The sequence below is a fragment of the Carcharodon carcharias genome, chromosome 8 (assembly GCF_017639515.1).
Source record: "Carcharodon carcharias isolate sCarCar2 chromosome 8, sCarCar2.pri, whole genome shotgun sequence".
NCBI lineage: Eukaryota > Metazoa > Chordata > Chondrichthyes > Lamniformes > Lamnidae > Carcharodon > Carcharodon carcharias.
Window position 1 is genome coordinate 33,792,629 of NC_054474.1, and position 23,769 is coordinate 33,816,397.

The 23,769-nt window shown below is 42.5% G+C and overlaps 1 protein-coding gene across 1 annotated transcript in view; it reads right to left on the bottom strand.

Annotated features, from left to right (window-relative positions):
• Nucleotides 1-14,346: 14,346 nt before the first annotated feature.
• The window catches only part of LOC121281422 (gamma-aminobutyric acid receptor subunit alpha-6-like), a 165,684-nt gene continuing 156,261 nt past the window's right edge, over nucleotides 14,347-23,769 (bottom strand). Inside the window, exons 11-12 of the mRNA XM_041194366.1 lie at nucleotides 18,338-18,346; nucleotides 14,347-14,364 (exon numbers count right to left, since the gene is read on the bottom strand). Of these exons, the coding sequence (XP_041050300.1) occupies nucleotides 14,347-14,364; nucleotides 18,338-18,346 (27 nt within the window). The remainder of the gene's footprint in view (nucleotides 14,365-18,337; nucleotides 18,347-23,769) is intronic.

Genomic DNA, 23,769 nt, shown 5'->3' on the forward strand with positions numbered 1-23,769 from the left:
AACCCCACAGGTTGAAATGGCTATTATAATGGTGAGGCTGGGTTGCACAGGAGGTCAGGGTCAAAAGAACAAAGAGTGAAGGAAGGAAAGTAAGTCTGCTGAAGTTTGGAGTGGTGGACTGGAACCAGATCTTAGATTAACTTATAAAGAAGGATGAAGCTTTAAAATTTGATGCTTTGGGGTACAGGGATTGAACACCAAACTGTAATGAACACACAGTGCTTAGGATGTGACCAAATGGGAACTGATACATTATGGGGAAGTTGTAGCTTACATGACATGGGTGAAGGTTGGCCAGCAAAGAGAAAATTGGAATAATTGACAGAAAATGCTGGAAATGCTTAGTAGGTCAGGCAGCATCTGTGGAGAAAGAAACAGTTAATGAGCCGGATTTTATGAGGCTCTGTGGTCCCTACCCCCACCCAGCCACCACAGCACCTAAACGCTGGGAGCAGTGTTAATTGCTTCAAGGTGAGACTTCCACCCTTTCTTGGGAGCAAGTCCTGATTTAGAGAGCTGTTGGCCAAGCTTTGTGTCATCTACCCGAATATCTCCTTACATGACTTGGGGCAGAATTTTGCCCTTGGTGTGTGGGATCGGTGGGGGCAGTCGGGAAGCCTACCACCGCCCGTGATCGGCAACACTCTGTGATTTCATGCTGGTGGGCCAATTGAGCTGAGCACTGCCTGTACGGGCGGAGGGGAGGAGGGAAAACAGGCCTAATGCGAACCTCACACATGCACGCAAAAGTGCACTGAATAATCTCCCCTGAGGCACAGAGCTGCCCCAGGAAGATGAAGAGATATTTTAAAAAGTAACGAAGAGCAGAAAAATGTAATGAAACATGTCCCCTCATGTTTCTAATGTTTCTAATTAAAAAATTAAATTTTTATTTTATTTGTATTTGCTTTTGGAAACATCATCCCGCCCATGGATAAGGTTTTCAAAAGAATGCAAAGGATGCTTGGCCTTTTTGCCTGCTCACCAACCATTAGGTTGAATGGGCAGTGAAAAATTAAAGTCAATTGATAACTTAATGGCCTGAACAGGCCTTTCAATTGTTGGCGGGCGCACTGCTGGCTCTTGTGCACGCCCACCGACCAAACTATCCCGCAATTACGCTATGATGTCAGCACGCTCGGCTGACGTCATCGTGCGTCATTTCATGCTCAGTTGGGTTGGGCCTATGCCCACCCGCTGAGCTAAAAATTCTGGTCTTGATGCCAAATTTTGCCTGATAATGCTCCGGTAAAAAAAACTGTTCAAACATTAAATAAATACAAGGTTATTGTTGCTGGTGTATGTGATGAAGGTTTGGGCTAGAATGAATGAAATGAAAGAAAGAGGATAAGGGGAGCAAAGAAAAGAAGCAGCTGCATGCATGGTCTTGATCTGAGGGAGCAAATCTTCAATAGATTCCTTATGGATCAACCTTGGCATTAGAGGCAAGTGTCAAGGTGGTAAGAGAAGGTAGTCTAGGAGGCAGTTCATTGTAAAGAGGGATTTAGGTTTGTCTTTACCCTCCAGGATGACTTTGATATTGCAGGAAATTGTGGCAAAGCAGGGTAAGTTTGGTTAAAGCCTAATATTGAGCTGCGTGATTTGAGGAGACTGGCAATGATTCAGGTGCACTCAAGTCTGTGCCATTCTGATTTAAAGGAGTAAAGATGGTGGAATAAAATGCAAAGAACAGGAGACAGTGGCCGGGACTTTACAGCCCTGCCGTGAACGGACCCGCCGCGGTGGCCCAGCCTAAAGTCCATTGACTCTTGGCAGGACTGGACAACATCACCAGTATTTTTTGTTGGGTACAAGGTATGGGAAAAAACTTTGTAGGTTGACAGTTGTAGATGCGCCGTGACAGGTGGACAACTGAAGGAGAGAGATTTGAGAGTTAATGAAAGAATTTGTATGAAAGCTGGTTGGAAGGTTTGTCTCACTGAATGAAACTGAAAAGAAGTGAAAAGAAGCAAATTAAGACATAAAGGAGGACACATACCAAAAAGACAATGTTACCAAAGGACCACAATAATCAAGAATTCTCAAAAATAGAATTCCTTGTGAAAAACAAAACACATACAAAGGATGCTAATTACTTTTCTGCTTTGTTGAATATCAGTTTAATAATGAGCTCTGATGACATCATTAGGGGGAGCTGACTGAGTGGACTAAACCCCACAGGGTGCTTCAGTAATCACATTATTTCAACTGTATCTAATAATTATCTTTCTTCACACTGTCAAAGTTAGCAAATTATTTCCATGAGCTCCCTTAATAATGTCAAAGCCCATCATTTCAATGAAATATCCAACAGCAAAAACTGAGAGAATATACGAGAAGAAAAATTAGGATGTTGACATAAGTTATTATTAATCGTTTTCTGATATTTAAATAGTTTGATGGCTTGACTACTTTAAAAAATATCTGCTGTATTAAAAAAAACATCTGAATTGCCTTGGATTAAGGGGGTGAAATTACTTTCAACTTCAGGCAGCATTTAAATATTTATTTTTTTTAAAAGGGACTCTCAATTTTACTCCACACTTCAAGAAATCCAGACATGATAGGGTGTGTGAAAAGGGGACACCTGAGTGGCTAATCATAAAGCACCTACAATAAAAATATTGCGATCTAACCAAACAGCAAACAAACTAGTAAAGTCTTACAGCTGCACAATGTATATGAGAAATAGAAAAAGAGCCCGGAGGCGTTAGTCTAAAATGTGCAGATCAAAAGCTGTGGGTTACAGTGAATGGCATGTGGGCTTGACATAGTGTTCTCTGCTGAGTGAAAATGTAAGCCACTAATACCCAGGGGGTGAATCAGTCATGGAAGGCCATCACACAGGAGGTCAACATAATGTCTTGTCCAAGGAAATCTGGAAGAAAGTGTTAGACCTGTAGAAAGGTGGCAATGTTAGAAATGAGATTGAATATGAATAAACATACTTCACTATAATAAAGCTGGACTATACGCTTATCATTATTATCAATCAAAGTTAATTACAGGTGTCAAATGAGTTTATTTGATTACATTTGTGTACTTAACCTAAATGGATCCAATAATCTGCTGAAAATACAATGTAATGCCTGCAGCAGCTACAACATGCTTAATTATGCACACTGATTTATCATATGCCCTTTTCTTCTTGTTACAGATATGCCACAACCCCCAGAGCAGCAAGCTGGCCTGCTTCAACAAGATGCTTCATCACAACACTCAATATCATTACCACTTGAAGCACACATTAGCTCACAGACATACACTCTAGAGGATTTTACTAAGCTAAAGAAATATTCGTTAGCTGTACTTTTATATCGTGAAGATATAAAGGGACGTTGAGCAGGTAAATGGAGTTGAGGTACACACCAATGATGATCTAATTGAAAGGTAGAAGAGGTTGGAGAGGTTAAATGACACATTCCTGTTCCAATGTTTCCAACATGTTTCCAGAAAATGAAATACTGCAGGTCCTGGAAATCTGAAACAGATGTATTGAGTCTATGGGCCTGTTGTCAAAGTTCTGACAATGGACTCACACACCTGAGTCATTGACTTGTTCTTTCTCACCACAGATGCTGCCCAACCTGTATTTCCTGCTTTTGATTAAATGCTTCTTATTGTGCCTGCTGGTAAAACTTTGCTGACTCTCTGTGCCTGACTCAATTAGAGGCTCCCGGATCATCACTGTCAGCATCTCATTTGGATCAAAGTATTGTGGGTTTGAAACCTTATGCCATGAGGTATCCAAATATTTCTTTAGCTTAGTAAAGTCCTCTAGCGTGTATGTCTGTGAGCTAATGTGTGCTTCAAGTGGCAATGAGGCACATTACATATTTTGCTACCCCAATGTAATAGGGGATATGCAGTACGAGTTGTTATTTTTTTCATTTCAGACTGCTGGCCAGCTACTGAGTCTTTATCAAGCAATTATCTGACTCTGGAAAGTTCATTTTTCTGCTGAGAGGAAGATTTTGCTGTGTTGCACTCCTGTTGGAATACTTTATCAATAATTTAACCACAATCATGGGTGCTCTGGTAGGCTAGATTTGGGGCTGGAGGAGGAAGGGAGCAGCATGGAAGACAGCAGAGAGCAGGAGCAGCTGCAGCAAGAGGCAGATGGAAAAAGCTACCAGAAAGAGGCCATGACCACATGTTTTCAGGACACACTTCTACATGAACTCAGAGGAGTAATGTGTGAGGAACCAGGGTTTCAATGGAAATAAAAACCTGGAGCAATGTAAGACGGGTAGCTAATTTACAATCACCTATTTTTTCACTAGTGCTCAAAGTTAAAATTACCCTCAGTGTAACTTCACCCCACAAAACTTTACCTTCTTCAGAATGCTCACACTTGAAAATTTAATTACAAACTTTAAAGCATTTTCTGTCAGACTTTAAACTGGAAAAGTTTCACAAACTTAAACAAAATGCCTCTGTTATGCTTCTGATTACTAAACACATGCAGATCAGGATGGTGCATCACCTGTAATTATCATTTTTCGCCATCACTCCTCCTCTGACCTTTCTGTCCTTGGCCTCCCACACTGCTCTAATGAAGTTCAAGAGAAGTTCATGAAACAGCAACTCAGCTTTCAATTGGACACTTCACAACCTTCCTGACTCAACACAGTGTTTAACTATTTCCGATCATAACCACTGCTCCCATTTTTTCAGCTAGCAACATGTTGGTAATGATTCTGTTATTGCCATTTACACCTCCTCCAGACCCATCTTTGTGTTTCTTTGCTTGTCTCATTATCATCTCCTTTTGCCTTGCACCATCATCCCTTTTGTTATTTAGTCTCCCCTGCCTTCCACTCTATCACACACCTTCCCTTTTATTATTTTCTCCCCTACCTCTTTCTTTGCCTCTGTACTTGCTTAAAACCTTACACCTCTAATTTTGTCCAATGCTAATGAAAGGTGGATGATCTGAAGCATTAACTTTGCCCCTGTCGCCACAGATACTACCTGACCTAAGTGTTTCTAACATTTTCTGTTTTTATTTTACATTTCCAGCACTTGCTACATTTTGCTTTTGTTTTAGACCAGGAAGGTCCTTGTTTGTATCCCATGTCTATGCTAAATTTTAGTGATCATGGCCAATGCAGTGTTACAATGGAACACGCCAGCGGTGGGAACTCCTTAAGAAATGAGTTCCCATTATTGAGCCTCAGTTGGGACTAAGTGTTTCCGTGGCAGTGCACTGTGGTGGATAAGTTTTACTGACCTTCACAAGGATTCATGTTGCCTTAACTGGAGTCAATCTGAACTCCAAAGAAGAAGATTTCCCTTTAAGCAAATTCCTAGATCGATTCCCTGGTTTAGTGGCAAATGGCAACAATAGCAGGGTGAGTGTGAGGGGAGAGAGGCTGAGTAGTTTTTTAGTGGGTGACTTATTTTGAATTTCCACCAAAGAACCACTCCGAGTGGCACTGGGTCCAGCAGGTCCATGCAGATAAGGTACCTTCCACTAACCTCCCAAAGTCAGGTGAAAGTCAGTATTAAAGGGTATTGGGGGGTGCCAAACCAGGGTCAACATCTTTGCAACTTCAAGGACTCATTGCTTAGGCTTATGTGTAAACAATGGCATTTTAAGCAAGAACTGGTGGAATTATATTAGAGATGGAAACACACGAGCCATCAATTTCACATGAGCCAAAATAAAAATAAACATCATCGTGCACAGGTTCAAGACATATTCAAGACCATTTAAGAACCACAGACATCGGTTCTGTGCAACACTAAAAAGGTAAAATCTAGAGAACATGACATCTATTTGTAAGTTTTACCATTACCTACTCATGTTAATAAACAGAGTAGTCTTTTACGAGCGTATAGAGTCCATATCTTTGCCAACAGCATCTCCTTCTAATTAGAATGACACATTCCACTGACAGACAGTCAGAGGTTCATAAAATCTATCCAATGAGGTAATTAAGCAGAATAAATACACCCAGGTCAGCACAAAAATAATTACCCATGACTGGCGAATCTAGACTTCTTTTTTCCCTTACTTGTAGAAAGAAATATCTAGGCCTTGAAATTCAGCTTCTTAGTGCCCACTTTTTGACAGCACAAGTTCTGTTTTGCCTGCAAAATGGCATGTGTGCACACATCTGCTACTAGCCAACCAGATGCCAGTTTATAGAGAGCATTAGTACATGGGCAGGGAACATCCACTGGAAATACGCAAAGTGACAGGTCATGAGGTGGTGTAGTAATAATGTGACTGGACTAGTATTCCTGAGACCCAGGCTAGGCTCTGGGCACATGGATTCAAATGCCCCCACGGCAGCTGGTGGAGTTTAAATTCAATTAATAAAACCTAGAATTGAAAGCTCGTCTCAGTAACGGTGACTATGGAACTATTATTGATTGTCATAAAAACAATCTGGTCTGCTAATTATCTACTCAAACCATTTAGGAAAGGAAATCTGCTAGCCTACATGTGACTCCAGACACACAGTAATGTGATTCACTCTTAACTGCCCTCTGAATTGGCCTAGCAAGCCTCTCAGTTCAAGGGAATTTAGGGATGGGCAACAAATGCTGGCCTTGCCAGCTATGCCAACTTACCATCAAAGAATAAAAAAAAAATCAATCAACCTATAAGGATAATTTAATACCAGCACTGCCATTTTGGAGATCAAGCTCAATGCTCCTGCTCATACCCTCTATTAACCTTGCACACCTGAACACACTTATAGCAGAAGGAAAGACGCCACACCTTTTCCATTTAAAGGATCATCAACTACTTATAGGTTAGTTGCTGATTGATTTCTACTGGCAGTTGCTGTGATTGTAAAGGTGTTTGATGGTCTCCAGAGTTGTTTAAAGTTGCTGCAGCCTACAGGGAGTGGTTTGGCACATGCTGTAGGACTTTGTCCTGACTTAAAGTACTATTCACAAGTCACCTGCTCCCAGTGGTATCCATTCCACTTGGATGACAGAATGACAGGTGGGATGACCAGAATTGACACAGAGTAGGACAAACTGCTTGAAAAGGAGGAGAAGGGATGAGAAGGACGAGAAAGGCTCCACCAAGAAGGTTCAGGGAGCAATTTTCCTGCCTGAACCTCAGCTAGGAAAAGTGTGTTAAACGTCTCTGCTTCACGAAAAACACCTTCACTGAAATAGGCCACCTGTCGCCGTCACAATTTTACCTTCAGGCAGGGCAACGATGGCATTGCCAGTGGTTGTGAAAGCAGCCGTGACCATGAACTTTTATGTGAATGGATTCTTCCAGGTTGTGGCAGGTGATATTTGCAGCATCTCCCAGGTTCAGTGTTGCATAAGGGAGATTACTGAGGCTCTATATTTCAAGGCAGCAGAATATATTTCATTCTATCTTGCCAGATGGAGTGTGCATATGGCTTTGTCAGGATTTCAAGCTTTTCCATCGTACAATGTGTCATTGATCGCACATACACTACTTTGTGGGCAGCACATGTCAATTCTGAGATGTACTGAAACCAAAAGTGTTTCCACTCTCTCAACGTCCAGCTCAGTGTGTGATCATATGCAATGTATCATGCATCAATATCTAGTATCTTGGCAGGAATAATGATGCCTTCATTTTGTGGCAGTCTTCTATGCTATCAGCATTTGAGCCACCACAACAAATTAAAGCGTGGCTATTGGACAGAAAGGGTAATTCTTTGATACATATGGGCAGCATGCATATATGCCAATCCACAAAAAGTGATACAGCAGACAATTGTGGTACTTAGACAATGCTCTGGCTGCCTGGATCACTCTGGAGGAGTTATGCTGCACTTAGCAGAGCACGTGTCATGATTCACAGTGATCTGTGCATGCTGCATAATGTCACCATCATGCGGTACAGCCACTGTCGCCAGCTAAATGGCAACCAGCTAAGGAGGAGGAAGAGGAGGAGGAACAGGAATAGAGGAGGCAAACAACACATCCCATTACTGGCCAGGCTGTACATGATTGATTCATCTAACTGTGATATCAATGAGCACAACCTCCCTTTCACCAACAGACCCATACCTTCCCTGCTCTACTGGCCATTACATCCTCCTATTGTCCAGAATGCTAAAATAATAGCCACCACAAAGTAAACATTCTGAATCAAATTTATAAATCACACCATGCCATATTGCATACAAACATCAACTAATCACCCTTGTGTATTCCCTTACTGCTTGTCTTCAGTATGCCTTGATGTAGTAACTGTAGCTGTAACTCCTGCTGTCTATCGGGGTCACGTGATGTTCCAGGAGGCTCCAGCTAATGACCCCTTAGCACGGGCAATCCGGGTTGTGAGGCTTCCTGATGAAAGTCCTGATCGAGCATGTAGCACCTGAAAAGTTCTCTGTAATAAAGTTTATGTTTCTTGTTGAAACCTGTCTGCTCTGTCAAGTCATTACGTTTGGCAATGAGGGTAAAATAGTTCTGCAGCTTCACCTCGCCTTGTTACCATGAGTACATCGAATCATAAGGAAAAGAAAAGACTACTTACCAGTCATGCCATTCTTCGGCTGAATCAATCCTTACAATGTGACTATGGAAGACCGGAGACAGTATAAGGAGTGCCTTGGGTTTTATTTCATAGCAAATGAAATTACTGGAGAGGAAAAGCAGAAAACCATCCTTTTCAGTGTATGTGGCAATAAGACATACAATCTCATTCACAACCTGACGGCCCCGAGCATGCCCAATTCTAAGTCCTATAATGAATCGGTGGACCTCGTGAAAATGCACTCCCAGCCAAAGCCATCCTTAATAATGCAGCGTTTTAAGTTTAATTCTGGGGTCAGGGACCAGAAGAGTCCATCACAACCTATGTAGCAAACCTAAAGCAGTTGACAGAACACTGCAACTTCAGGGACACATTAAATTATATGCTGCAGAACCGATTAGTTTGTGGAGTTCAGAAGAACGCCATATACTGCTGTTTACTCGCTGAGGTTGACATTGACTTTAAGCGCACTCTAGGATTCTCCCTCACCATGGAAAGCACTGTGAAAGAATCACAGGCTTTGCAACACATACAACATGGCGCTGTTCTTCATGTGGGGCGGGAATTTACCATCGGGCATGACGCGAAAACCAGACCCACAGTATCGAAGCGAGAGGCAATGTCCGCTGTTAACAACATGAAACATGAAAAGGCCGAGTAGAAACATTTCAGCAGCAACTCCAAGAGTGAGTTGTTAAAGATGTGGAGGTGACCATGGACCAGACACCTGTAAATTTAGGGAGACAGAATGCCATGATTGCCATAAGAAAGGTCATGTAGCAAGGCAATGCAGGGCAAAACCAAAACAGCCCCTAAAGCAGCAAACCAACATGTATGAATTAAAGAACACAGCAGAACCTGAAGCTGCCGACACTGACATTTATTCCCTGTATAACGTAACCGCTGTAAAAACTGAACCTATCACTGTCACGATCCAAGTTCATGAGAAGCTACTAATAATGGAGGTAGATACTGGTGCCTCAACTACAGTGGTAGGAGAGCACACATTCAAATACCTCAACAAAGGTAGAAAGCCAGTAAACCTGGAGCAGACAACCGCTAAATTAAAGACATACACTGAAGAATCTATTCAGGTAAAGGGCATTGTCACAGGACCAGTGTCTTATAGTCAACAGACAGCCCAACTGCCTGTAATAATAGTGAAAGGAGAAGGACCCAGTCTTTTAGGCCGAGGCTGGTTACAGAAGATCAAGCTTGACTCGTCTGAGATATTTCACCTGAAAACAGGAAGAGTTCCTGAACTACTAAGGAAATACAAAATTTCAGGATGAATTAGGGAATTTAAAAGGTGTGAAGGCCAAGAGATATGTGGATCCTCAGGCGACACGACATTTCTTTAAGGCCAAGTCTGTGCCTTATGTTCTTATTAAGAGAAGGCAGATGCAGAGCTGTGCTGGTTAGAAAAACTGAGCATCATTCAACCTGTCCAGTTCTCAGAATGGGCAGCAATGGGTTAAGCATGACCAAACCATATGCATTTGTGGGGACTACAAATTGACCGTGAATAAGGCAGCAAAACTAAACAAATGCCCCATGCCAAGGATAGATGGCTTATATATAAAGCTGGCTTGAGGCAAATCCTATACAAAATTGGATATGAGCCACGCCTACCAACAATTAGAATTGGATAGTACATCAAAAGAATACATGACTATTAATACTCCTCAAGGGTCTTTATCAGTATACTCGCCTACACTTTGGAGTATCATCTGCATGCGCTATCTTCCAGAGAACAATGGGGAATCTTCTGCAAGGACTTCCCCGAGTGGCAGTTTACCTAGATGATGTTCTGATCACAGGGTCAACTGAGACCAAACACTTAGCCAACCTGGAGGAGGTGCTAAGAAAATTCATGAAATTTGGCGTACATTTGAAGAAGGAAAAATGCACATTTCAAGTGCCAGAAGTTACTTACCTGGGTCACAGCGGGGATGCCATGGGTTTGCATCCGATAGAAGAGGAAGTTTTGGCAATAAAGGATGCACCCTCACCATCCAATGTAACCAAACTCAAGTCCTTCCTGGGTATGATCAACTACTTTAACTACTTCTTACCTAACTTATCAACTGTGTTAGCACCATTACACTTGTAGTTTTCAAAGAATCACCATTGGTCGTGGAATTCACAACAGGAAAAAGTCTTTGTGAAAGGAAAGAAACTGTTGCATTTGTCATGTTTATTGGTACACTACGACCCATCAAAAAAATTGTTATTACCGCGTGATGCAACTCCTTATGGTATAGGAGCAGTGTTATCACATAGAATGGAAAACGGATCAGAAAGGCCCATTGGCTATGTCTCGGGAACTCTCTCCACAGCCGAGAAGGGTTATTCCCAGCTAGGAAAGGAAGGTTTATCGGGGGTATTCGGAGTGAAGAAATTCCACCAGTACTAACATTTCATCATTGTGTCAGACCATAAAGCATTCAGTGAGAATAAGGCCATTCCACCAATAGCCTCAGCAAAAATACAACATTGGGTTCTGATACTATCTGCGTATGAGTATACTTTTATGTACTGCCCTGCCTTACACATTGCAAATGCGGACACACACAGTCATCTCCTGTTACCAGATGGCATTGAACATGCTCCTGTTCCACAAGAGGTTATGTTATTACTGAATTTCCTGGATTCTTCACCTGTATGTGTGAAGCAAATTATAAATTGGACGAACAGAGATCCTACATTGTCAAAAGTTAGAGACTTTGTTTTGCAAGGTTGGTCAAATTCGCCTGTATCTGAAGATTTGAGACCTTTTCATGACAGAAACACAGTTAAGCTGTCAAGGTGGAATTTTGTTGTGGGGATCAAGAGTTGTCGTCCCATTGCAAGGTTGAGAACCACTCTTGACAGAGCTTCACAGTGCGTATCCAGGCATATCAAAGATGAAAAATGCTTGCGTGAAGCTATGTCCGGTGGCCAGGCATTGACAGTGACATTGAAAGAATAATCAAGCACTGTCACCATTGTTAGCAACAACAGGATTTGCCTGTTACAGCTCCGCTAAATGCATGGGAGTGGCCTGGTCGACCCTGGGTTAGACTAAACATCAATTAAATATGAAACATTCTTAGGTACCATGACTCTGTTGATCGTAGATGCACATTCTAAATGGATGGATGTATATGAACTCAGATCACCAACATTGAGCGCAATTATCGAGAAGCTGCATCACTGTTTTAGCATTCATGGCCTACCTGAAATCATCATTTCTGATAATGGTACAGCCTTTACCAGCACAGAGTTTCAGAAATTCATAAAGCTGAATGGAATCAGGCTATTAAAACAGCCTCTCACCATCCCTCATCAAATTGTTTAGCCAAGAGAGCTATACAAACTTTCAAGTCTGGTATGAAAAGGTTATCAAAAGGTACTCCAGAATCTCAACTTTCCCACTTTCTTATCAGTTATCCTACAATGCTACATTCGACTATGGGTTCAACACTGTCTGAATTATCGAAGAAACTCCACCTCTTCACATGATCAAGCCTTGTGTTTCCAAATTTGGAAGGGAAGGTAGAGCAGAATCAGAGTAATGAAAAATTGAATCATGATATGCACAGCTAATCTCGCATATTCAGTGCAGGTGACACAGTATTCGTGCAAAATTTTCGGAAGTGGACATTGTTGGGTTCCTGGGTCCATTATCTTTCCAAGTACAAGTGGAAGATAGTCCATAAGCATGTAGAGCATACTTGTGTTAGAGAGATATTCCAACAACCAACTATTACACCTGTGATTGACGTTGAACTGTATATTCCTAAGGTGACAGGTCAACCTAGAATAGACATGCCTGACGTCCCTATAGAGCTGCCAAACCCAGAACTGCCACTTTCTAATGATATGTCTCATGCTGCAGTTCCAGATCTTGTCAATCCTGTTGAGGAACCTCAAATGGTAAAGTTTCGCTGCTTTAGCTGTATAAGGAGAGCATCTCAGAGACTTGATTTTTAATCACCTGAAGTTGTATACATGTATATGTTGTTGGACATTCAATGTTTCCGTGTATACAGAAATCGTAAAAAAAAAGTAAAGGGGGAGGACATGTAGTAGCTGCAGATATAGCCTCTCCTGCTGTCAATCAGAGGTCACGTGATGTTCTGGGAGGCTCCAAACAATGAGCCGTGAGCACAGGCAATCGGGGGCGGGGGGGTGGTTTCCTGATGAGAGTCCTGATCGAGCATGTAGCACCTGAAAAGCTCTCTGTAATAAAATTTATGTTTCTTATTGAAACCTGTCTGCTCCGTCAAGTCATTACCCTTTGCCTGTCCTAGTGTCCTACTCAGTATTACCCCTGTGGCTGGTGAAAGGCTGTTGACTTTCATTAGGGGAGATTGCAGATGGTGTCACAGGCTGCCCTTGAGCAGCTCCAGCCCTAGAAGAGCTAATTTTGGACTGCATCAACTTGCAGACAATAATCTGGGTTGGCTGGTTGATAGGCAACAACAAAGGTACTGGTGAAGTGGCAGTGATAGGAAGACAAATGCTATGGTCATGAAAGACAACAGCAGGCTCATGCTTCATGGAGCCACTGCCGTGCCCCTGGGGTGGCTACCCATTAATCCTAGCCATATGTTGGAGGACAGATTGCTGTGGACTGTTGTGATACCTTGTAAGCCCCTTTAAACACTGCTATCCACAGCTATGATGCAGCGGTCTGAGCTTATGTGGCAGCAAGCTGACTTTGCACGACTTCAGTCTGATCTTCCACTGCAGTACTCAGATGTTGGGTGGCTTCTACTTGTACTGCAATGGAAGCTGAGACATTGGTCAGCAGACACTGCATCATGTTTGGGTCCACAAGTGTGCAGATGGAGTTGGCCACCACTTCCACACTGCAAAAGATGGAATCCAACCTCTGCAGAAACCCTGTGTCTGAATCCTCCATGCTCCTTGACAGTGAGAGCTGGCATTCTGGCAGTGCTGCCAAGCATCAAGCATTTCATTTTGCACACCCATCAGTCTTTTTTTGTAAGCAACCCCACTGAAGTCCACGTTTGAGTCCTCAACAGCAGAATTCGCATGTGACTGTAATTTCCGGCGAGCTGGTACCTGTTCTATCCTTGCCACCTGTCCTGGCTGCAGATCACTCACTCCCGGTTTCATACCACCTGCAGATCCTGCCTCTAAACTATCCTCTAAATTTCATGCAGTATCAGTTTCTGAGCTGGTGGCTGCAAATGTGGGAAAGAGTGATCGTGTCTTCCTGTTATTCCACCTCTTACTCTCCCACCACTACCAAGTTGCACTCTTGGGTATCTGAAAGTGAAAGGCACAAGGGTAGGGCTCTGGTGAAGGAACGGCCAGAGTGGGTGGGGGGGTGGGGGGGTTGGCCATGGGTAGAAGTCAAGAGGTGTGTGCTGACAACAACTGAAACATGTAAATCAGAAGAGATTAAGGGGATGAGGCAGAAGTAGGACATGTGAAGGAGGATTAAATATGAGGATACCATCACCATCGATGGTTTCAGCTCCACTGCTGGTCACAGCTTCAGTCATGGCCACTTGAACACCAACTCCCCCTTAAGGTAAGGACATGCAGCCATGCCTGTTCCCTGCCAGTTAGGAGCTACTGGAACCAGTTACGTGCCACCTGGTCATGCAAAAGAGAAGGAAGTGTGTCAGTGAGTGTGTTGCAATATTTTTGAGTAACGTGACTGTCATGATTGAATAGCTGGCAATGTGTACAAGCTATGGGAATTGAGTGTGGGGCTTGCAACAGTGCTAAGTGTGTGAGGGTGAGGTGAAGTTATGAATGCCAGATATGAGTCGTGATTGGCAGAGACTGTTGGCAGGTGCGTGATGAGTTTATTTTCTTCTTCTTGTTTAACCATTTTATTCAGACAGGGACACCTGCAAGATTAAGTCAAAAGTTCTTACTCAATTGGATTGAAAAAAATAATTCCATTTGAATACTTAGTGGTGACAGAGAGGCCAAAGCCACACACAACAATAATGGTGAATTGGGCAGTGTGTGAAGGTAATGGTGCAGTTAATTCGATATATTTGAAGATACACTCACTGATGCTGTGTGAGGTCATTGAACTTTTCATGGCATTGAATCTAGGTCCTCAGAGCTAGATTCCTGGCACTAATCTCTATGACTATCTGGATAAACTCTCATTGCAAAGTTTGTTTGGAGTGCCTCATGTAGATAGATCACATTTCTCCTCCTCTCTACCTCCTTCACCAAGATCTCAAGTGCAATGTTGGAAAAACTTGGAACCTGCTCTCTGCCATTTTGTGCCTATTTTTTCTCTTTCCCAGGCCAGAATTGGTTGTAGAATGACTGCTAACACCTGCTCCAGCCATAGTACACCTCTCCTTTAAGAAGTGCTGGGTCACTGTAAGTAGTGTATGTTAGCTTTAACTTGTGTTACCCTCTCATAATTTTGTGCCCCCTGATCAGTAATGCAGCTATGCAACACCATGCTTAGCACTGGCTGCAAGTTATAATCATGTTAGTTGCGAGACACCATTAAGCTTGCTTGTGCCTGCATCAGAAGCAACAGGTGTGGGGTAAACTCATCATAATCCCCATGTCGAGTTAGAGACCTGCCAATTTCATGACCAAAGAGTTCAATAATTTAGATATTGAAGAACCCTTATCTCTATGAACATATGAACAAGGAGCAGGAGTATGCCATTCAGCCCCTCAAGCCTGCTCCACCATTTAATAAGATCATGGATGATCTGATAGTAAACTCAAATCTGCATCATGCCTACCCCCAAAAACTTATCACCCCTTGCTTACCAAGAATCTATCCACCTCTGCCTTAAAAATATTCAAAGACTCTGCTTCCATCACCTTTTCAGAAAGAGAGTTCCAAAGACTCACAACCCTCTGAGAGTAAATATTTTGCCTCATCTCCATGTTAAATGGACAACCCCTTCTTTTTAGACAGTGACCCCTAGTTTTAGATTTTCCAGCAAGAGGAAACCTCCTCTCCATATCCACCCTGTCAAGATCCCTCGGGACCTTATATGTTTCAATCAAATCGTCCCTTACTCTTCTAAACTCCAGCAGATACAAGCCTAGCCTATCCAACCTTTCCTCATAAGACAACCCGCCCATTCCAGGTATTCGTCTCATAAACCTTCTCTGAACTGCTTCCAATGCATTTACATCCTTCCTTAAGTAAGGTGACTAATACTGTACACAGAACTCAATAGTGCTCTGTATAACTGAAGCATAACCTCCCCACTTTTATATTCAATTCCCCTCGCAATAAATGATAACGTTCAATTAGCTTTCCTTATTATTTGCTGTACCTACATACTAGCCTTTTGCGATGCATGCATCTCAGAGCTCTGCAATCTATCTCCATTTAGATAATATGCTTCGCTTTTATTCTTCCTGCCAAAATGAACAAATTCACAGTTTCCTACAATTTACTCCATTTGCCACATCTTTGCCCACTCACTTAATCTATCTATATCTTTTTGTAGCCTCCTTATGTCGTCTTCATAACTTACTTTCTTACTATCTTTGTGTCATCAGCAAATTTGGCAGCTATCTCATCCATCCCTTCATCCAAGTCATTAATATAAATTGTAAACAGTTGAAGTCCCAGCACTGATCCCTGTGCCACACTACTCATTACATCTAGCCAACCTGAAAAAGACACATTTATGCCTACTCTCTGCTTCCTGTTAGCCAGTTAATCTTCTATCCATGCCAATATGTTACCCCCTATACCATTAGCTTTGATTTTCCACAATAATCTTTGATGTGGAATTTTATCAAATGCCTTCTGGAAATCTAAGTACAGTACATCCACTGGTTCCCCTTTATCCACAGCAAATGTTATTTCCACAAAGAACTCCAATAAGTTGGTTAAACATGGTTTCCCTTTTACAAAATGATGTTGACTCTGTCTGATTACCATGTTAAAAATGGGTGGTAAGAATTTTTATAAATATTTTAAAAAGAAATGAGTTAACAAAGTGAGCATTGGTCCTATTGACAGTGAGTCTGGAGAATTGATAATGTAAAACAAGGAAATGGCAGATTAATTGAACAGGTATTTTGCATCAGTCTTCACTATAAAGGATACAAGTAACATCCCAGAAGCAGCTACAAACCAGAAAATAGAAGGTAGGGAGGAACTCAGGAAAATTACAATTGCCAATGAAGTGGTACTGATTAAATTGTTGGAGCTGCGGGCTGATAAGTGCTTGGGTCCTGATGGTCTTCATCCTAGGGTCTTAAAAGAAGTGGCTAGTGAGATAGTTGATGCATTGGTTTAATTTTCCAAAACTCTCTAGACTCGGGGAAAGTGCCATTCGATTGGGAGATAGCAAATGTAACTCCATTATTCAAAAAGGGAGGGAGACAGAAAGTGCGAAATTATAGACCAGTTCACTTAACATCTGTCATCGGGAAAAGGTTAGAAGCTATTATTAAAGAAGCTATAGCAGGGATATTTCTGGATAGCTTTATCTCGTACTCTAATTTTTCCCTCCTTATTAGTCTTTTAGTCATCCTTTACTGTTCCTTATATTCTGTCCAATCTTCTGGCCTTCTACTCGTCTTTGCACAATTATATACTTTTTCTTTAAGTTTGATTCTACCTTTCCAGTTAACCATGGATTGTGTGTCCATCCCTTGGACTTTTTCTTACTCATTGAAATCTTTCTATTTTGTGTATTCTGAAATATCCCCTTAAATGTTTGCCACTGCATCTTTATTGACCTATCCCTTAACCTAATTTGTCAATTCACTTTAGCCAGCTCTGCTTTCATGCCCTCATAATTGCCCTTATCTAAGTTTAAAAACATAGTCTCTGACCCACTTTTTTCTCCCTCAAACCGAATGTAAAATTCAGTCATGTTATGGTTGCTGCTACCCAGGGGCACCTTCACTTTGAGGTCATTAATTAATCCCATCTCATTGCACAATACCAGGTATGATATAGCCCGTTCTCTAGTTGGCTCCAGAACATGCTGTTCTAAGAAAGTACCCCAGGAACATTCTATGAACTATTCATCTAGGCTCCCTTTGCCCATCTGACTTTTCTAGTCTATATGTAGATTAAAATCTCCCATGATTATCACCATGCCTTTCTGACAAGCTCCCATTTATTTCTTCTTTTATGCTCCATCCTACCAATTGCTTACTATTAGCGGGCCTGTTCACAACTCCCACTCCCATTCTCTCTAGTCAAACCAGCCTATAGAATTTAAATTTGTGTCAGTTAGAGTTAATTATTTTTAGGAATATTTTAATATCAGCCCTAGTTTTTTTCACGATAAATGGTCAATTTGCTTTCCTATGATGCTTCCATACAGCAACAGCCCATGTTCAGCTTCAAAGCCATGAAGTCCCTGGTACTTGTGCACAATAACCTAGACTTACACTTCAGTGCAGTACTAAAGGAGTCCTGCACAGTTGGAGGCATGGTCTTCCAAATGAGTTATCCCTCGCACATGGCTTCAAAGATCCCATGGACCTATTCAAATACAACAGGGGTGTTTTCCCGGTTTCCTAGCCAATATTTATCCCTCAATCAACATTACTTAAAAAAAAATCATCTGGTCACTTTAAGCGCGGCACTTGTGACAGATCCTGCTTCTCAAGGTTTGGCCTCTGCAGGCATCAGCAAAGGTGCATCATATGAAGACACCCCACCTGAAATGGGTCAGTTTGCTGTGTCCACCATCTTTCATAGAAATATGGATGCCAACAATGAATACAGAAACCGTACAGAAGGCTCTTCAATCAACTGTTGTATTTTATAGAGATAAGTGCAGGATCTGCCATACTCAGAGGTTTAATACATGCTATGGATTTCCTTAAAAGATCTTGATAGTGAACGAAACTTACCTCAAATATCTGCAAGATGGAAAAGGGAATTATGATAATTTAATGAGTGATGCAATGTGATTACCACATGCTAAACTTCCCAAAAAATTCTGAATGAGGCAACACATTCATCTTAACACAGCATGGATATTCAGTCATTGAGTATATTCAAGACTGAGATTGATTGAATTTTGGGTTGTAGGGAATCAAGAGACATGGGAATAGGGCAGAAAAGTGGAGTTGATGTCAGAGTACAGCTATGAGTTTATTGAATGATAGAACTGGCTCAAGGAGCATGTGGCCTATTTGTGCTCCTATTTCTTATGCTCTTATTTCTGTTGAAACTAACCCATAACTTGTTTCAGCTTTGGGGAATATTTCACAGTATTGTATTCAATATTGATTAAATATCTGATTTGGAACTAATTAGATCTCAAGCATTTTAAACTTTTTAAAACATTATTTTAAAACATCTTTAACTGTGAAACAGTTCAATAAACAGCCACTGATACATTGTGCAAAAGTCTTTTTTAGAATTTTTTATTCTTCTACCAAACCAATTAGACTGCACTGCTTAGAAGCAAAAAGTTATCTGGGCTATAAAACATCATGAAACATTCAATACATAAGGGCTGCCTGAGTGACTGATTGTTCTCAGATAACAATCAGACTTTCTTTTTCCTTCCTTTTATTGTTTTCACAAATTAAAATGCATCAAGAGGACATAAGCTGTCACACGGGGTTATGTTATCATGGTTATAATGGAGACCTGATGTAAACATGGGCAGGAATGGAAACAAGACATACCTGGCTAGAACATATTCAGGAGGTCCCAAGAACTACCTGAGCCAGTGCAGGGATTGAAACCACATTCTTGGCAACACATTCTGTACCACACTGTAGCCATCTAGCCAAATAACAAACTCCTGACAGTATGTGGAGGGTTCAGAAGCTGAATTTGTTTGGCTAGAGTTAAGAAACAGAAAAGGAGCTACCCTGTATTAACATTGCTGGCTGTTTACCACAGACACCCAAATAATGAGAAGTAGATTGAAGAGTAAATACGTAGGCAAATTTCAGAGAAAAGGCTAAATAATAGAGCAGTGATAAAAGGGGACTTCATTTATTAAAAATTCGGTCACGGGATGTAAACATTGCTGCCAAGGCCAAAATTTAATGCCCATGCCTAATTGTTGTTGAGAAGGTAGTTGTGAGCTGCCTTTTGAACTACTGAAGTTTATGTAGTGTAGCTACACCATAGTGCTGTGAGGGGAGGGGAGTTCCAGGATTTTGACCCAGCAGCAATGAAGGAATGGTGGTATAGTTCTAAGTAGGGATGGTTTTTGACTTGGAGGTGAACCTGCAGGTGCTGATGTTCCAATGCATCTGCTGCCCTTGTTCATATAGGTGGTAGAGGTCATAGGTTTGAAAGGTGTTGTCAAAGGATCTTTGGCAAAATGCTGCAGTTCATCTTGTGGATGGTACACACTGTTGCCATTGTACGCTGATGGTGGAAGGAGTGAATGTTTGAAGTGGTGGATTGGATGCCAATCAAGTGGGCAACCTTGTCTTGGTTGGTGTTGAGCTTCTTATGTGTTCTTGGAGCTGCACTCATCCAGACTAGTGGAGGGTATTCTGTCATACTCCTGATTTGAGTCTTGTAGATGGTGGAGAGGTTTTGGGAAGTGTGCAGATGAGCTGTTCACTGCAGAGTGCACTACAGGTGCGGGGAGTTGATGACATAGTGGTATTGTCAATGGGCTAGTAATCCAAAGACCCAGGGTAATGCCCTGGGAGCCCGGGTTCAAATCCTGCCATAGCAAATGGTGGAAACCTGGAAGTCTGATCACGGCCATGAAACCATTGTCAATTGTTGTAAAAATCCATCTGGCTCACTAATGTCCAAAAATCTCATGTCCTTACTGGGTCTGGCCTACATGTGACTCCAGACCAACAGCAAAGTGGTTGAGTCTTAAATAGCCTAGCAAGCTACTTAGTTATATCAAATCGCTACAAAAGTCGCAAAAAAGGAATGAAACTGGATGCACCATCAAGCATCGACCTAGACACCAGAAATGACAACAGCAATCTCAGCCCTGTCAGCCTCCTGTTTAACACCTGGGGCTAGTGCCAACATTGGGAGAGCTGTCTCACAGACTAGTCAAGCAACAGCCTGACACAGTCATCCTCATGGAATCACATCTTACAGATAATGTCCCAGACACCACCATCACCATCCCCGGGTATGTCCTGTCTCACCAGCAGGACAGACCCAAAGGTGGCGGCACAGTGGTATACAGTTGAAAGGGAGTTGCCCTGTGAGTCCTCAACATTGACTCTGGACCCCATGAAGTCTCATGGCATCATGTCAAACAAGAGCAAGGAAACCTTTTGTTGATTAACACGTACCGCCTCCCTCAGCTGATGATTCAGTGCTCCTGCATGTTAAACACCAGTTGGAGGTAGCGCTGAGGGTGGCAAGGGCACAGAATGTACTCTGGGTGGGTGACTTCAATATCCATCACCAAGACTGGCCTGGAGGAACCACTATTGACCAAGCTGGCCAAGTCCTAAAGGACATAGCTGCTAGACTGGTTCTGTGGCAGGTGGTGAGGGAAGCAACAAGGGGGAAAAACATACTGGACCTCATCCTTACTAACTTGCTTGCCGCACATTCCATGACAGTATCGGCAGGAGTGACCACCACACAGTCCTTGTGGAGACGAAGTCCGGCCTTCACATTGAGGATACCCTCCATCGGGTTGTGTGGCACTACAACCATGCTAAATGCGATAGATTTCGAATAGATTGAGCAACTAAAGACTGAGCACCCATGAGAGGCTATGGGCTATCAGCAGCAGCAGAATTATACTCGAACACAATCTGTAAACTCATGGCACAGCATATCCGCCACTCTGCCATTACCATCAAGCCAAGGGGTCAACCTTGGAGAGTGCAGGAGGGCATGCCAGGAGCAGCATCAGGCATACCTAAAAATGAGGTGTCAACCTGTTGAAGCCAAAACACAGGACTACTTGCATGCCAAACAGCATAAGTGGTAGACAGCAGGTGAGAGACAGAGCTAAGCGATCCCACAACCAACAGATTAGATCTGAGTTCTGTGTTCCTACCATACCCAGTCGTGAATGGTGGTGGGAAATTAAACAACTCACTGAAGGAGGAGGCTCCACAAATATCCCCATCCTCAAAGATAGAGGAACCCAGCAGATCAGTGTAAAAGATAAGGTTGAAGCATTTGCTACAATCTTCAGCCAGAAGTTGATGTTCCATCTCGGCCTCTTCTGGAGGTCACCAGCGTCACAGATGCCAGTCTTCAGCCAAATCGATTAATTCCATGTGATATCAAGAAGTGGCTGAAGGCACTAGATACTGGAAAGGTTGTGGGCCCTGACAATATCCTGGCAATAGTGCTTAAGACTTGTGGTCCAGAACTTGCTGCGCTCTTAGTCAAGCTTTTCCAGTATGATACAACACAGGCATCTACCCAGCTATGTGGACAATTGCCCAGGTATGTCCTGTTCACAAAAAGCAGGACAAATCCAACCCAGCCAATTACCGCCCCATCAGTCTACTCTCTATCATCGGTAAAGCAATGGAAGGGGTCGCCAACACTGCTATCAAGCAGCAGTTGCTTAGCAATAGCCTGCTCACTGATGCCAGTTTGGGTTCTGCCAGGGCCACTCCGGTCCTGACATTCCAGCCTTGGTTCAAACATGGACAAAGACGCTGAACTCCCGGGTGAGGTGAGAGTGACTGCCCTTGACATCAAGGCCAATTTTGACCGAGTGTGGCATCAAGGAGCCCTAGCAAAACTGGAATCAATGGGAATCAGGGGGGAAACTCTCTACTGGTTGGAGTCATACCTACCGCAAAGCAAGATGGTTGTGGTTATTGGACGTCAGTCATCTCAGCTCCAAGACATCACTGCAGGAGTTCCTCAGGGTAGTGTCCTCAACCCAACCATCTTCAGCTGCTTCATGAATTACCTTCTTTCCATTATAATGTCAGAAGTGGGGATGTTCCCTGATGATTGCACAGCGTTCAGCACCTTTTACGTCTCCTCAGATACTGAAGAAGTCCATGTCCAAATGCAGCAAGACCTGGACAATATCCAGGCTTGGGCTGATAAGTATCAAATAACATATGCACCACACAAGTGTCAGGCAATAATCATCTCCAACAAGAGAGAATTCAGCCATCACCCCTTTATGTTCAAAGGCATTACCACCACTGAATACCCCACTGTCAACATCCTGGGGGTTACCATTAACCAGAAACTAACTGGGCTAGTCATATACTGTGGCTACAAGAGCAGGTCAGAGGTTAGGTATCATGCAACAAGTAATCCATCTCCTGACTCTGCAAAGCCTGTCTACCATCTACAAGACACAAGTCAGGAGTGTGATGGAATGCTCTCCACTTGCCTGGATGAGTGCAGCTCCCACAAAATTCAAGAAGCTTGACACCATCCAGGACAAAGCAGCCCATTTGATTGGCACCACATCCACAAACATTCACTCCCTCCACTCCCGATGCAGAGTAGCAGCAGAATGTAACATCTACAAGATGCACTGCAGGAATTCACCAAGGATCCTTTGACAGCAGCTTCCAAACACACAACCACTACTATCTAGAGGGACAAGGGTAGCAGATAGATTGGAACACCACCACCTGGAAGTTCCCCTCCAAGTCACTCACCATCCTGACCTGGAAATATATCGCTGTTCTTTCACTGTCGCTGGGTCAAAATCCTAGAACTCCCTTCCTAACAGCACTGTGGGTGTACCTACACCACATGGACTGCAGCGGTTCAAGAAAGCAGCTCACCACCACCTTCTCAAGAGCAACTAGGGATGGGCAACAAATGCTGGCTCAGCCAGCGAAGCCCACATCCCCTGAAATAATTTTTAAAAAGACTTCCGAGTCTCTAACTTGCTATTGTGGCCACAATATTTATATCGCTGGTCCAAATCAGCTTCTAGTCAGCGGTGACCCCCAGAATGTTGATAGTGCGGGATTTAGTTATGGTAATGCCACTGAATGTCAAGGGGAGATGGTTAGATTCTCTTAACATTTACCTCTCTGCACTGTTTACTTCAGTCCTTCAATTTAATTGTTTAAAGAGGTATACAGTTGCTTGCACTGTTCACTCAGGTCCTAGATGCCCTGTTTCCCTTGTTGTGACATTTTTTTTGTAGTTTCAGCAACTTGCTTCACAAATAATTTAAAAACCCACATGTGCAAGGGCAAGTCATGATGGATGCCATTAAATGACCCTGCTGCAACAAATTATGGTCAATTATGTTCATTCAAAAAAATAAAGTGTAATTATTGATGCTCCAAAACTGAAGAAATGAATACATTCTTCCACTATGTTAACTTGCTTTTGTCACACTGATGGATTCATTAATTCTTCCAAGCCAGTTCCTCCA